A 17,503-nucleotide genomic window follows, 5' to 3' on the forward strand; every position below is an offset into this window, starting at 1 on the left:
ATAACGGCATACTACCTCTCCACACCGACTTGTCGGATGCTAGTGCTATTACTGTAGATATTTCACCTTCTATACACACAGCAAATTAATTATACAAATAAAGTAATAAAGGTCTTTATATGGCGTCACGGTGTTGGTTAGCACTGTCGCCTTGCACCTCCAGGGTCTGGCTAGGTTCGATTCCCGTCTCTGTGTGCATGGAGTTTGCATGTCCCCCCCATGCTTGGTGGGTTTCCTCCGGGTACTCCGGGTTTCCTCCCACGGTCCAAAGACAGGCAGATTAGGCTAATTGGTGTTCCCAAATTGCTCATAGTGTGTAAATGATTGTGTATGTGTGTGTGTGCCCTGCGATGGATTGGCACCCTGTCCGGGGTCTACCCCACCTCGTGCCCTTAGTCTCTTGGGATAGGCCCAGGCCCCCCGCATCCCTGAATACAGGATAACGCGATGAGTGAGTGAGGTCTTTATATTGCAAGTATTCTTTGTAAATAAACTCTCAAAACTCTATTATTTGTGCGCACAAAATAATAACTAGTTCCCACAAGATAATAAAATGTGCAAGCAAAATTCTATTTAAATAGAACCTTAAATAACACTGCTCTTAAAAGTTTTAAATGTGGTTTGCTTTTTTGGCATTTTTTTCATTGCTCTTTGATGTCATCTTGTTTGAAGTTGGTTTAAAGTTGTAAGACCTCCGGGTCACAAATCATCAGCTCAACCACCCTGTAGATGATCACACTGACTTGAAGACCATCTGTGAATTACTGACTGTCTAAAATATGATTTAGCCTAGTTGCAACAAATCTTAGGTCACATGCTGACATGCTGACATTGATTTATAGATTTAAAAAAGTAAAAAAAAAAAAAATACTTTGGTGTTAAGTTACAAGGTATTGTTGCTAAAAATGGCAATATAAATAATAGTGGTATATTTTGCTTTTGCATTTCAATTAATATTTTTTGTAAAATATACATGATTTCATTTCAATAACCTCCTTTTATTTCAATAACCTCTCAATAATGTCCTGCAGAGGGCACTCCACTTCATATTAAATATCATTACTTCGCATTTCTTTTTACACATTATACCTGTCTTTTAATACTTTCCAGGTCATGTGACCTACAGTTTTAAATGTTATATCTTGTTGTCAAAGGAAGAGGATCCATTATAGTATATTTTCCTGATAGTGTTTTATAAAAAATATTAATTAAATACAGGATCTCAGACCAAGGTCAAACAATGCTAAAAAAAAAAAAAGTACAAAAAAAATTATGTTTCATAAAATAAATTATGGATTTATTGATAAATTGTTAAAGTGGTGACATCCCCATGAAATGATGGTCTCTTTAAAGGAATGTTGTTACAACAGAAAAGTCTTTATAATATGGAAATTATGTTAACATAATTATACATAATAATACAGTTACACATGAAATTTTTTATTTTGGGCTAATTTTATGATATGCCTATCATGTTAATCACTATTAATATTATTGCTAATAGTAAAAACTTAATAACAAACTGAAGTTATTGAAAAATTATACATAAACACATGAAGTACTCTACATTTAAATATTTAAACATTTAAAAATCTATTTTAAATGGTTGTGCCTTATGCAGGACATGAGCCTCACGTTGTAGAACAAATATCTCAAATGACAGGAAAATTATTGAAAGAAAATTATAATATTTCTATTTAAAAAAAAATTCGTAAATACACACAAGTATATTATACAAAAATCAGGTGTAAAAACAATAAAAATTAAAAATCATCTGTTCAGGTCTCAGTATTAAACAAATACAAACCAAGACAAAAAACAACATATAATTTATTTCACCATGTCATTATTTATTTGACATCAGTATAACTTTATTAGTCTCTTGCATCATTGTGAAGAAATTTTGGCCCATTCTTCTTTACAACATTTCGATGGGGATTGGTGGCTCAGTGGCCTGCCACGTGAAAGTTTCTGGTTCAAACCCCAGCCGCTGGATCCAGTGCCAGTCCCAAGCCTGGATAAAATGAAAGGGTTGCATCAGGAAGGCCATCCAGTAAACCCTGTGCCGAGTTGTGTTTTGTTGTATTGGCTAACTTTAGTCTCATTTGTTCATATTACATTGTTCCAGAAGTCTTGTGGTTTGTTCAAATGCAGTTTTGCAAACCTCAGCCACTCAACACATTCTGTGTTCTTTTTTATACAGAAGAGGCTATCTTCTTTTAATTATGCTGTTATGGACTTTAACATTTATCTTACTCAGTGAGGCCTGTGGGGTCCGAGAGTTTTTCATTCTCTAAGCATTTATGATTGGCAACTACCTGAATTCCTTCCACTTGTAAATAACTTTTGTCCTTCCCTCTTGGCATTGTGTTAACACACACCTGAATGCTCCACACTAGGCAAAACTTTTGCTTTTATAAAGGTCTGCACCCCTACTGATGATCAATTAAGTGCTAATGATTAGAAACTTATCCTCTTAAATCCTGACAGTAGGAGGTACGCAGTAAGGAGGTACTCAGTGTGATCATGGGGGGGATGGAAGGGGTGAGGTGCTGCTGCTAATCTTTGTTAATGATCAACCAGAACTGATTAATGACCAAAAGTCTGATATTTGTTGAATATCTAATCTCTAACTTTAAATCATATTAACCATAATAGTTTTAATTGCTTGTCGCTTGTTTGCATGTTAATTTCTAAAATATTATCTTATTATTAGTAATATTAACAGTAAGATAGAAATTTCTATTGCAAAGCATAGTCAAGTCACTTATTTCCTGTTGGCTTCATTCTAAACAGAAAACATGCAAAGCCATCTGTACTTTAGTACAATCTGCATTTAAATTTTTGGATTTTACTAATCACCTGGCATGACCTGCTACAGATATATTGCAAGAATTTAAGTGTCGACTTCAACCTCGGCCTCACTTCTTTATACTATTTTATCGTTTGTGTTTGTTTGTTTGTGTTTGTGTTTTGTTTGCACGTCAGATTAGAACCTTTTTGAAGGCTTTGCAGAGCATATGCAGCAGACACATCTCAACATCAACTGCTTTTAAGATTCACTTTTAAGCATGCAAATTTGTGTGTATGTGTGTGTGTTTTGCAGCCTCCAGCTGATTCACAAAAGTTTAATGGCAAAAGTTCAATGATTACAAACACAAGTAATTACAACAATGTGGTTATACTAATACAATGGATACTATATGTGTGTGATAGGGTGAAAGCTGTTCGTCTTCTTTGACCTACCTACTTTACATACAGTAGAGGGTCAAATCTAAGGAGAAGCTGGGCTAGCATTTAAACAGAGGATTTGGCTCTTCTTTAAATTTTTTTTTTGGTTCTTCCTTGTAAAGGTCATACTTTCTATGAGACACCAAACTTACAGTAAAAAGGTTAAGAAAAAACATCCAAATGCCGAAAGACTGATTAGAGGGAATTCTGTACCTGCATTGGCGGCCTCATCAGACAAATCATTAGTAACAAGCGGCATGTGAAGGCTTTCTTCATCCTCTACATCTTGTTCCCCGGTGACTCTTTGTTAGTTTGCACTTGATGAACTCTGAGCTTCTTCATTTTCTTCTCTTGGTTTTGCACATGCATGCAGTATATCATTAAAGCAAGTATTGGTTTGTTCAGCTCATGTTTGTTGATTTTTCCGGATGCACATTATTTTACCCCATGTAACTCGTAACTGTTTAATTGTGTAATTGAATGATGGTGTAAAGGTTGTTTCAAGTGGTTTTGAGTCTTAAAGTAGGTTCTGCTTATAACTGCTCCTATATTTTGAGGTACATTCATACGACTAGAATGAACAATGAAATACTGTCTAAGTGCTTGTGTTGTTTGTTGTTTTCTTGACTCTCTTCAGTTCAATTACATTTTATTTGTATAGCACTTTTTACCATTGTCCATGTTGCAAAATAGCTTTAAAGAATAAAAAATGGTGTGACATTGGCAAAAAAAAAACTCCCTGAGAACCAACATCATTCACCACACACATTCCAACCAGACCAGACAGGTCTGGAGGGCAGAGGGTTCGGGACCACTGTCAACTCAGGAGTGCCATGTGTATCGTGGCAAACACAAATATGTGGGCTCACTGTGAAGTAAAGCGCCTGGTTGCTCTTCACCATCAACAAACCTGAGTGATCAATAAGAGTGGGGAAGACAGCATCTAAAAATACCAGTTCACCACAAAACTCTAAATCCATGAGTCTCCCAGATCTGCTCCTTTTCAATCTATTCACAAAGTTTTTAGCCTACATTTAATCACTGAGACTGTGCCTGAACATTAATTCTAAGACTATTTCATAACTTCAGGGCTTTACAAGAAAAATATCTGCCCTCTGCTGTAGTTTTCATAATACATGTACAAGAAAGAAGCCTGCACCCTTGGTTTGAAGTAGGTGTGGTGGATCACAAAGCACTAGTGGGTCACTCAGGTACGGTGGTGCGAGACCATTTAGTGCCTTAAAGGTCAATAGTTATATTTTAAAATCAATGCGAAATTTCACTTGGAGCCAATGCTATGTGTTCATATCTTCTGCTTCTATTAATGATTCTGGCTGCTGCATTCTGGAGCTTGTTTATGTGTGGAACATCCAGACAGAAAGGCATTCCAGTAGTCCCACCTAGAAGTAATACAATTATGGTTTTTCTGCCTCACGTAGTGTTATTATATTTCTTACCTTGCCAATATTTCTGAGGTGAAAGAATGCTATCCTAGAAATATTATCTACTTGAGCTCCAAATGAAAGACTTGAATCTGCTGCACATGATGAAGCAGTGTAATGCAGAGTTACAGTGTGATCGTACTCTATGTGAGGAAATGTTCGAACAGCTGTGGCTGAAACGTTCCTTGTCTAAATTATCTCTTGGCACCAGAGTGATGTCTTAATTAGTGTGCTGTGCCTTCACAAAATGCCAGCTAATGCCTGTAATTTTCACATTGTACACGTGATTGAAATTTGTAACTGAAAAATTAATTGTAAATCAAAGCCATAAAAACAATGATTGTGCTCTAAAATGCCTGTGTATATTAAAACATAGATTTAAATGTCTACACTCAATACATAATCAACATTCATGATGATGATCATTCAAGATGCACTAAATCAGCATGAACAAAATATAATTGGGCCTTAACAATATATTGTTGATCTTTCAAAGATCAATTGTCAATTGTTGTGATACACTATGAGTGGTTACAGTAATTATTTTAAAAAATCACAAATTAAAAAGAAAGACATATGCGTGTAAAATGTGACAAATTAGTGTTCAGCGTAGAAATTATCATGTGCTCAGTCTGAGATCAGATTTAAACAATTTCCCTCTGGGATTAATAAAGTTCTTTGAATCTTGAATTTCCATTTCATTAACCAAAACTATGGAATCAGATCCTAGAAGTGGGTGGCTGCACTACCTGCTCGCACCACTAGATGTCCCAGTGGTCTTATTTTCCCGCTATTTTATTGGAAATTACAGACCGTTAGAAACACGTGGTGATGTTTACTGTGGTAAACAATGACCTCACCGCGTTTCATTTAGACATTACTTCATTCCGTACAAAACACGTTCGGGGGAAGATTTATGAATAGTCAATGACATTGATGATAAAGTTTCTGGCATCCAGTGTTTCTCTGATTGATATAAATGATGCTTATACACTAAGAAAGGTGAATAGAATTTTAAAGAATTATTGCAAAAAGAAAATGTGTGTAAACATACATTTAAATTTACTTTTAAACGATTGCCACATATCATAAGCCAAACCGAATGGTTGTGTTTTTGTGTCTGCTTCGTGACAGGGACAAATGCGTGTTGTGCTCCACTCGTGACGTCACTGACACCGCTGGAGCGTAATGTGATTTTTCTTTCATTAATGTAATTTATGTGATGTGTTTTTAAACCATGAATTAAAGGCCCATGTTGCGTGATTATAACTATCATCATGTTGCCTAAATCTGATAAACACTCCATCAGAGACTGTCCTCCAAACGTGCTCTTTGTTGTCTAGGCGTGCACCGGCGAGGGGCGGGGCTTATTTACAACTAGACGAGGTGGAGTCTCAGGGCACCGTAGCTCGGCTTCTGATTGGATAAGATTTATACCTAGCGACTGAGAAACCGGTCTATAGCAAATAGGAAACGCCCCCACCCTGTACCGGGAAACTCACTTAAACCAGAGCGTGAGACGTTCAACAGTTCAGTGTGATGTGGAGTGGAGCTGCACAGCGTTTAATGAAAACGTTAATAGTAACGACTATGATAATTAAGATCAGAGAGAGACAGAGAGGAATGATCCACTTTTATAGTAATTCTTTGTTGTGCTCCTAAGCCGTGGTGCTGAGTCTGGACTGCGCATCCTGATTTAGATTAGACACGGGGTCAAGTTTGGCGCACTTAAAACGAGACGCGTCTGTATAACTCGATACATCTGAATTTATCGCCCAAAAAGCAAGCGCAGGGATGCCGGAAGCTGGAACAGACATGAACATGGACCGGCTGTTTGAGCTGAAAACCTCGGCTTCCACCGGGACGGAAAACATCCCGCCTCCGTCTTTGTCCACTGGTCCATCAGGGGACATCCTTCGTAACTTTTACCACACCAAAAGAGTTGGAAATTACCTGATTGGCAGGAAGCTCGGAGAGGGCTCTTTCGCCAAAGTGCGCGAGGGGCTGCACGCGCTCACCGGAGAGAAGGTGACGTTACTGTTACTGCTGTTCCTCAAGTAATTCTTCATAACATAGTTCACTTATTGTTTCAGCGATGCATTAACTCGTACTACAGTCTGTTTCAAATCTAAACTGTAATATAAATACCATAATATCATGTTTGTTTGCATTGCTGATATGAAAAAGCTGTGAGTATATTGTTTCTCTTAAAATGGCAAAAGAAAAAACAAAGAAAACTGTGCATGCTGTTTTATGTTAAATGCAAGAAAGAAAAAGGTCTGTGCATATAGCCTAACAAGTCAAACGTGTAAATTAACGTGTGTCTAATATCAATGTTTGGCCCTCTCACAAACCAGCACTATCACCAGCACCCAGTAACACTATAGTGTAGTAGCAGAGAGAGAGGCTGCAGTAAAGCTTTTCATTCATCTCATCTTATACTGCATATGCTTCTCTATTTGCAAGCCACCAGGGGTTTTTGTGCATCAGTGTTCAAGTAATATATAGCTATGTAAATATATAATATCAAGCTATAGATGTCATTTAAATTCACATTCTAAAATATTAAATATTTCTCTGGGTGCACTTGAATTACAATCCACCACAGGAGTGCACAGGACCCTCCAGTTAAGCACACAAGTACTTATGTAATATTAAGCAATGAAGATACTCCTCAAGGCTTACTGAGATTTAGGCATCTAAATTAATCTTAGATTAGCCCAGAAAGCTATTATCACTTTGAAGTCATATTTTGTTTCTTCAACAAATTCACTATGAATTAAGTATTGAATAGGAATGAACTTTCATAATGGAATTTTTGAAATGACATGGGTTGTCTTAGAAATAATGGCCTTTACAATGTGCATACAAATAAACGATTTTGCAAGCTCTTTGTCCTAGATAGCATGTGATAATAAAATTGTGTTTTAATATTTTTTTATGTTCTTTAAATATTGTTCTTTTAAGCGTTATTATTTTATAAAAATCTCCTTTGGTGTGGCAGTAAGCTGAAGCCGAAGCTTATCACCTAGTGTCTGCCTTTGTTCACTTCCTCATTTAGAACAATGTGTTTACTGACATATTTGAGAAAAAGTGGCTTGGTTTTTATGACAAATTGTCCTCAAAATCCTACTCACTACATTAAGGATTAATCCGGCTCTTCAACACTTGCCTTTGACTGTTGCTGTGGGGACAAAAAAACGTCTTGTCTACTGATGATGCAAACACCAGAAATCTCAACCAGGAGAGAGCGTGCCTTGTTCTCCCTTCTCCTCATTCGCTCTCGCTCCGATGACATCATTGGGGGGCTTGGGTGGGGCGGTGGGAACACAGCACATGCTTCTCCTGTGTGTTTTGATCATGTGTAACCCATTTTCATCCTTTGTCTGTGGAGAAGATAAACATGTTAGCCTTGAACTCTCGGGTCCCCCCGCCTTACCATCTACCCCCACACCCCTATTTGGCCAGCCTGAGCTGATCATTGGCGATGGATCAAGAGCAAGTGTTGTTACATTTGCATTTAGGTGACTGTTTTGAATATATCACAGAAAGGCTTTTAAGGCCTGTCTTTACATCTCTTTAGTCCTTCTGTTAGTCTAATTGGTGTAATTATTTGCTCAATTGGTCATGTATGACCTGTTTGCTCACAAGCTCTTTTATAGTCTCGTAATTTGGCATGGCAGGCCACCTTCTGAAACCTGTTCATTTGCAAATACAGAGATGAGCACTTTGATCAGCAGTGAAACAAACAGAACCGGGCTCTTTTCAGGGTTTCGCTGTTTAAATTCTCCCAAAAAAAGGGAGACCAACATGTACTATATAATGTCACAATAAAATATCCATGTAGACAATTTGCAATATGTTTCTAAAGGCTTAAATCAGTTACCATTGTTTTGGAGGCCAGTTAGGTTTCCTTTCATATGAAAGAATTTTGATGTTCATTTAGAAGTCTCCTCCTCCCCAAAGGGTTGAGTTATTGTTACAAGTGTTTCTATTATGTAGAGCCGAAGAGTGTTAATAGTGCAGCCCCCATACATAAATACATACATATATACAAACACTCACACAAACATAAACACATTTGTCACCACTCTAGCAGCTTGGGTGTTTATTCAGCATTAGTGGTTTGTGCTCGTCTGTTGTGACAAATGGGTGGCATTAACAAGCCATTTGGGGTCCCAGCCCCTGGGTGGATGTGGTGTAAAGAGCTCGGGAACTTAGCTATTAGGTCATTTGTCCTGAACCCTTCCCCCGTTACCTCCCCTGTCTCCACAGGCTTCAGTGACCATCGGACTGTCACATATTATTTATATAACATGAGAATCTAAACCTCTATTATGTACTGTTGGTTCGTTACAGACATTTTACTTTACAGTGTTTAAGGACTGTGACCTGGTCATATAATCTGTTAGCAAGAGGACGTGCATATATGCATATTCAAAGATTATATGGTGGATGTGTTATAGCTTTCTGGTAATCGAAAAAAATAAAAGAGTTGTGTTAATGGTGGGTGTCTTCTCTATATGTTCTCTAGGTGGCGGTGAAAGTGATCGACAAAAGAAAGGCCAAGAAGGACTCGTATGTTACCAAAAACCTGCGCAGAGAGGGACAGATCCAGCAAATGATTCGTCACCCTAACATCACGCAACTGCTAGACATCTTGGAGACTGAAAACAGTTACTATCTTGTGATGGAGCTCTGCCCAGGAGGAAATCTAATGAACCACATCTACGAGAAGAAGCGACTCGATGAGAGAGAGGCACAGAAATACGTCCGTCAGTTAGTCATGGCCGTGGAGCACCTGCACAGGGCTGGGGTAGTACACAGGTAAGATAGAAATGTCACAAACTACATAATGTGTGATTTTAAGCTCGTATGATTTACTTTAGCTGAGCTTGAGCATCTTCAGCTCAATTTCACTGACCTTTCTGTATGGTCTCTATGAGAATTGAATGTTTGTAGATGTACTGATGTATGTATATAAAAGGACAATAGAATGAGACATTCTTTTTCTGTCTTTTATTGTGAAACTTATAGATGTGTTTAATGCTTTATATGTTAATTAACCTTGTTGGTTTATCTGAAGCTTAGATAGTTGAACTGTCTTCAGCCATAGGTAAAGCTATACCATTATTTGTCTTTCTTCCTACAGAGACCTGAAGATTGAAAATCTTTTGTTAGATGAACAAGACAACATAAAGCTCATAGGTAAGTGACTAAACCCACTCTTGAAGCTTTTGTTACATACTGTTTTATAATGCTTGTTATAATATTATTTTAATCAAACCTAGTTCTACAGAGACAGGACTTTTAACAATGCATCATCAACCCAGTCCTACTCTAGCACTCTAAACTCTACTCTAAACTCATGGCACAATTAGGTTGTCCTCTTTGGCATGTGGTGAGGACTGATGGAGCAATCATTATCTCATTAAAACCAAACAACCTCTCACCTCTGTGAAAGTCTGCTTCAGCATACAGAGTTGCTGGTTAACAGCTGAGTGTGACAGACAGGGTTATTGTTGGACAGCTATAAACCCCCCTTAGCTGCGAGAGCGTTGCTGAAGACTGCCGTGATTACATTTTTCTGTGGCACTGACTTAAGCAGCGTAGTCTGTAAGCCGAAGCGACATTCACCCTATTCAGAATTCTTCTCTTGTTTTGTGCTTTAACACAGATTTTGGACTTAGCAACTGTGCAGGGATCCTGGGATATTCTGACCCCTTTAGTACACAGTGTGGAAGCCCAGCCTATGCCGCACCCGAGCTGCTCTCAAGGAAGAAGTACGGACCCAAAGTAGATGTCTGGTCAATGTGAGTTAACATAAGATGCACTACATGTTTACTGTTTATTTCACACACTGAACCATGTCATGCATTTTTTTAACCAAAAAAATGTTATAGCATTTATGGAGACAATGTGACCGGGAACTAAATGCTTGGATCATATGAACATATTACATGTTAATTAAAAAAGCTTATTTATGGACATAAAATCAGTACACATTTTACATATTTTTTTACCTGAATAGAATATGTATGTATATGTCTATGCACAGTATATGATGTTAACAAGGTAACCTTATAACCTGAACATATATGTGTTTTTGGCAGTGGAGTCAACATGTATGCCATGCTCACTGGCACCCTCCCTTTCACGGTGGAGCCTTTCAACCTCAAAGCATTGCACCAGAGAATGGTGGACAAGGACATGAACCCTCTGCCTTCATCACTTTCCTCAGGTACAAATAAACATGTAATTACCATGTAAGGCACTTTGAAATCAGCAATTCCATAGGATAAATAGAAAGTCCATCCGTTTATATATTGGACAAAAGTCTTTTATCAGTTGTGGTAACCAAAGCACCTCCGAGGCTGAAGATGTAGAACTAATATGCCATTGTGGTTGATTTTGAGTTGTTCATTCCAAAGCCCTACTATATTATTTAAAGCATATTAGTATTCAAGACACCATAATTATGTACATCCCCTGAGACTGAAATGTTTTATCATAGGAAAAAGAGAATCGATCACAATAAAATGTAATTGGTTTGCAGTAATTATTAGTCCCCTTCAAGACAGACGGACCCAAAACACTCCCGCAATTAACCCCACTACGGCATAACGGGAAAAGGTTATACATTTAAATATAGCATCGAAATAAGATGATCCTCCTTATGTAACAAATATACTGTATCGTCATGGACACATAGCTGTCTTCTCTATCTTCTTATGTAACACACTACGTTGAAAGTGCTGGGTTAATTGGATCTTACCACATAGAGTTGGGACAGCATGGTGTTTCTGTATGAAAAGAGACTGGACTGCTATCGTTTTCTATAGTTCTCTTTATACTGTATGAGCTCTGCTGAGAGGTTCACTAAAGGTCAACTATAGATTTGCTGATTTCAGTGTCTGAGGTTTAATGAAGTAGAGAATAAGACAGTGAAGACTACCATTAAACCAAATGTAATTTAATAAACTGAAACAGACAGTTTATTGTTTTTGCCTACAGCTGCAGTTAGTTTACTGAAGAGCCTTTTGGAACCAGATCCTGCCAAAAGACCTAACATCCATCAAGTTATGGGTGATTCATGGCTACAGCTGGGCAACCCACACACTGGAATCCCTTACTTAAACAGGTAAAAGGGGGAAAGAAAAACAATGTATATGATTTATACCAGACACAACTCGGTCTACCAATCTATGTTGCCTAATGTGTAATCTAATGTTTCTGCCTTGCACAGGATCCATATTGAGGAGATCAACCACACGGTTCTTCTGCATATGACTGAACGAATGGCCTACAAGCACAGTGAAGTCCTCAGTGCTGTGCTCACTAACCGAGCCTGCCACACTCTAGCTGTCTATTTCCTCCTTAACAAGAAAATGAAAAGACTCTCCAAAGAGTATCGAGTAAGTGTGATGCTTGGTGGCAAATGATCAGCCTTTTAGAGATGTTTATCATTAATTTACCATTTTGATAACCACCAAGAAATCATTTAACACTGTTTATTATAAGAAACATAATCTTATCGGTTCACATCTTATCAGATTAAAAGGGTTAATCTAGATTTACTTTGTACCATTTAGTAATGTACATTATGGATGGGCAAAGGGGATCATTTTCTGAATGGAAGGTAACCCATATTTATTTCTCCACAGGAAAAGCAATACAGTATAGAAAAGGAGAAAAAGAGTGAGCTTTTCCAGACACAGTGGAGGAAACACATTGAGAAGATCACCATTCCTCCAAAGCAGACACCAGTCTATTTGGCTGTGAGCAAAGGCCCCACCAAAGAGAAGAAACAGAAAACAGGTGAGCCCTTGAGACTGGGGGCAGCAGTAACTTAATAGCTTAAATACTGCCTCATGCTGTCAGTACACAGCACCCGAGCTACAACATTTGGTGTAAGTAGAGCTACGGCTGTCAGTAGCATTATCAGAAAAGAAACCTAAAAAATTATCCTCACAAGCAAACATTGGCTTTAAGTCTAAAGAAATAAAATATTAGGAGATTTATTGGCCAATTTATTCATTTTATTTCAGGATTATTTTATTTAGTTTCTCCCTTTCTTTCTCAGGGCTTCTTAAAGCGATGACCGGCCTGAAGGACGCTTACTCACGACAGGGTGGCTGCATTGCTTCCTCCTCCTTAGAATACCTAGAAATACATCCACTGTTTCCTCAAACCTCTCAAGGAGGCCGACACCTTGATGCACAGCCTCCTAAGAAAGATGGCCCGAGAGCTGTGGATGTACCTGCACGACCTCCCTCATCTCTGGGTGCACACTCCTGGGCATCAGCGAGCAAAGAGCCAAGCAAAGATGATCCACCCTCACCCTGGTACAAGCTTACCAATGGAGCTCTTTCGCCACCACGGCATGTTTCTGCTTTCCACCAGCCAGACAGCTCCTACCTCAAAAAGGCCTCAATCCCCAATGTCCCAGTGGTTGTTGTAAAACCCCAGCCCAAGAATAGTCCTCCCAGCACAGAGCAGCACAGCAAACAGGAGGCAGGCGGCAATGCAGTGAGCAATTCAGGCAGCAGTGCAGTGAGCAACGGTGGCAGCAATGGACACAGCAGTGCACGCAGCCATGGGCGCAGTCATGGACGCAGCCATGGGCGCAGCCATGGGCGCAACAAGAGAAGCATTAGTGGGGGTAGTAGCAGTGGAGGCAGAAGTGGGGGTAGCAGCAGCGGTAGTAGTGGAAGCAGCACTGGCAGCAGTGGAGGCAGCACTGGCAGCAGTGGAGGCAGCACTGGCAACAATGGAGGCAGCAGTGGAGGCAGCACTGGCAGCAGTGGAGGCAGCACTGGCAACAATGGAGGCAGCAGTGGAGGCAGCACTGGCAGCAGTGGAGGTGGCACCGGCAGTAGTGGAAGCAACAGTGGCAGCAGTGGAGGCAGCACCGGCCACAGTGGGAGCAGCAACGAAGAGCCCAGCAGTCCACAGCACCGTGCTAAATTCCCATCCATGGGCATTGGACAGATCTTGAAGAAAAAAGTTCAACCCTTTGCCTTTCCAGCACCTCTGTTCAGGCCTGAGCCGGCCGTAGAGGTAGAGTCACCAACTCCATACCACATGCAGACTCTACTATGTGCCTCCGGGGCACTCAAGACTCTGTGCTGATGATGAAGGCACATTTGAACTATTTTAGGAAGTTAAAAAAAAGGATTGACTAAATGAGGTGCTTGCTGTTTCACCACGAGATCTTAAGTACTGTCATAATTCTGAAGTAAAAACGCTTTTAAAACACAAACTGTATGCAGTAAACCGATACTAACTACCACTGATTTTTGTCCTGTTCGAAGCACCAGAGCTTCCAATGTGGCGGGGTACTCAAACTTGAATCCTCTGGGGAGTGAGCTGTCCTTGATATGCACAGATAGATAAATAACTGTAGATGCCTGGGCACACCCCAACTCCGAGCACTGTGTTAATTAATTACCTCTAATGTGGCACCTTGGTCACAACCTAGAATGCTAAGTGTAATATTTTCATTTTTACTGCAAACACCATTTGAGTGTCATATAAAGACTTTCATTAAAACCACATATTTTTTCAATAGAAGATGCTGCATCACTGCCAGTTCACTATGTACCTCGGAGCACCTGTGAAGCAAATCATCCTGAGATCCTGTTTTTATTGCTTAGCAACATGAGTGGAGTTGTTGCTTCATTTCCACCTCACAAGTCAGAGACACTCAGGTCTGCTTCACAGAAAAGAAAATCTCCCCTTAGTCTTGCTGTGAATTACTGTCACAACTAGCTTTTGACTTACCTTGAAAGAGATTGTAACTTTGTATAGCCTTAAATAACATGTGTTATTTAACACTTTGGTCTAAATAAGACCAGTCAGAAGTATTGTTACATTGTGTAGCCTATGTGTTATCACTCTAAATAAATACATGAATTTTTGGGAAGGGAGTGGGGTGCATCATTTCGTGACCCATCATGTTGAGTGCCGTGGTAGACCATGCAGTAGTGCAAATCATTTTGTACCCAGTGTTAATCATCTACATGGTTGAATTCTCTTCGTTACATTTCTGACCCTTTGATGTGAGAACCGCTTGTAAATCTGAACTCAATGTGTCTTTCATGTTGTGAGTACATTGATACCTTCACTTATTGCACATTACTGTAGTTGAGGTTAAAAGCTTTCAAAGTGTTTACTTGAACAGAAGGCTATGAACTGTTTGTTAATCTACTTTTTCTTACACGAGATTCCTCTTTGCATGTGAAAAGACAATGTTCCAGTTGATTTGTCGGTCGTTGGATGTGGTTTTGTTACAGTGAGCAACGAACCTGAGGTCTAAATTCTTTTGAATTTTGAGGACTTTTTTGTAAACTTTATAACAAGTTGTGTTTAAGTGAGAAGATTTTTATGCTGTAAAAAAGATTTTTAATATTTATATTTTAAAAACGAGTATTTGTGCTCAGTTTTCCTTTTTGCACTAAACACACACTGCTTTTACACAATAAAACTGATTTGACTGAGAATCTTACTTTATTATAGTATGTTTTACTACCTCACATACTCAGGAAATGCTTGTTTTCTTATATGCTTGTAACATGAAGCGAGGCATTTTTGTGTTTTCTCATGGGACACCTGTGAAACACGGACAGCTGAACAACCCAACAGGCCTCGTTTAATCCAGTCAGCTGTGCAACAGCCCTACAAATACCTAACATATGCATTTCTGTACTCTTGATAAATGATATGGGTAGTCAAACACTAAGTCCTGGGTGAATTGGCGTGGACAAGCTGTGGGGGGTTGGATAGAGTTCCCACAGATCTGTAGATAATTCCACAACTAGGTTGCCAATTCTAACTTACTGTACATGTCTTCAAAATAAAACTAAATTTTTCTTGCCATTTTTCTATATACAGTATATAAAAGGTATAAAAATAAAACTGTAGGAAAAGAAACAATTATCCCTAAAAAATGTGTTTATACATCTTTGCCAACAATATAAAGGTTTTTACTTTGCTGAAAAAGTATTAGGCTTTAAAATATTTAGCGTAAAATTATAACATTAAATGCATTTTAACAAATACTTGTTAAATTGCCTGTAAAATAGCTGTTAATTTTGAGCTAATAATTTGCTTTGAGGCTGCACGGTGGTGTAGTGGTCAGCCCTGCCTCGTGCCCTAGTGTCCCCACGACCCTGAATACAGGATAAAGCGGTATAGAAGATAAGTGAGTGAATTTGCTTTGTCCTTCCTATGCTCTCCAGGATGTTTAGCAAGTACCAATTCCTGTTGTACATGTGACTTGTTTAAATATTTAATACAGGTGAACGTTGGAGGTACAAATTTATATATCATTTATAATGGATAACTTACCGAAAAACATGTTTCAGACGTGAGATCGATGGAATCAATTATTTTATGTATCTGGAACATACACATTAGTTTGTCCATGTTAGATGTGATATCATGTCATTGATGTCACAAATGACATCCCAATTGTTGTTCATCCCTGCCTAATATAAATCCTAAATATTTGAGCATTAAAAAGAGAAAGAAAAAAAAAAAAAAACAGGAAATTTGAATCCAGATTTGTTTTTACTGCTCTAATTAAAACACCCTGAATCTAAATGGTCAGTCTATTCATATTCTGCTGTGAGCAAAAATGCCATCTTTCCTTTGTATTTTTTAATGCTTCAATTACACACATTATTATTGGAATTAAAAATCACCTCTGGAAAGTTAATAAATTATCCCATTGTGATCAAGAGTCCTCCCTATTCAAAGTCAATAGACTGGCAAATTTGATACTTATTGGCTCAAATGCTGGAAATTAAATCAGTCATTATTTTTACTTAGAAAAACTACTTTTTAAAGCTAAATTGTAATTATCAGGTGTAAGAACAAGAATCAAGAAACACAAAAAAAAGGACACCACATCCGGGATGTATTCTGCCTTGTTCCCCTCCGAGTCCCCTTGGATAGGCTCCAGGCGTCCCATGAACCTGTAGAGGATAAGCAGTATAAAGTATGATTCAGGGACTGAGTAATTTGATCCATCTCTGGATTGATCCAAAACTGGATTCATTTCCTCCACAAATAAATATGGAAAAAATTCTTTGACTAATGCACAGTAGCAAAAAACGTGCAGTAAATGGCACCAAGATCAGATATGGTCAGATAATGGTTTTGTGACTTTTCCAGGTAACCCTCTGCAGCCTAGATGTTAAAACAGTTAGCTGTAAGCCTTTCCTGGCTGTCAGCATCACTATAGCATTCATTAGTCAACAACACACCATTGGCCTCTCACTATGTATTGGCCCTTCTTCCCATTCAATCTGCTCAGGCTTAGAAAATGACTGGCACTAATCTCGTTTATGAAGGGTATTCCCAGTTGAGGGAAGTAACAGCTTGTCTGAAAACAGGACTAAGAATTTGACTGTGGAATGGGCTTGTATAGCAGATGTCACAATATTTTGAGATACACTATATGGATGCATGTTTATGGATACCTGACCATCACACCAATATGCGGGTCTTCGCCAAACTGTTTTCACAAAGCTGGGAGGACACAATTGTCTAGAATGTCTTTGTATGCTGTAGCATTAAGTTTCCCTTCACTGGAACTGTAGCAATCAAACCTGTTCTAGCAAAGTATGGTTTTGCCGTGGTTTGCCAAAAAGTAATCAAAAGAGTTCGAGTGTCAGGTCTACACAGAGCCCTGACCTCAACTCCACTGAACAGCTTCAGGATTTCCTGGAACATTGACTGCATCCAAGGCGTTACTAAATTTATTTTGACTCAATGCATAAATCCCCAAAGCCATGTTCCTATATCTAGTGGAGCAGCCTTCCCAG

General features: G+C 38.7%; 1 protein-coding gene across 1 annotated transcript; it reads left to right on the forward strand.

Annotated features, from left to right (window-relative positions):
• The first annotated feature begins 6,225 nt into the window (after positions 1–6,225).
• Positions 6,226–15,168, forward strand: hunk (hormonally up-regulated Neu-associated kinase). Its single transcript, XM_053475876.1, has 9 exons — positions 6,226–6,701; positions 9,208–9,500; positions 9,826–9,881; positions 10,351–10,486; positions 10,787–10,914; positions 11,688–11,814; positions 11,920–12,088; positions 12,338–12,491; positions 12,757–15,168. The coding sequence occupies exons 1-9, from the start codon at positions 6,468–6,470 to the stop codon at positions 13,803–13,805; spliced, it is 2,346 nt and encodes a 781-aa protein (XP_053331851.1). The 5' UTR covers positions 6,226–6,467; the 3' UTR covers positions 13,806–15,168.
• The last annotated feature ends 2,335 nt before the right edge of the window (positions 15,169–17,503 follow it).

This window comes from Clarias gariepinus, chromosome 17 (assembly GCF_024256425.1).
Source record: "Clarias gariepinus isolate MV-2021 ecotype Netherlands chromosome 17, CGAR_prim_01v2, whole genome shotgun sequence".
Taxonomy (NCBI): domain Eukaryota; kingdom Metazoa; phylum Chordata; class Actinopteri; order Siluriformes; family Clariidae; genus Clarias; species Clarias gariepinus.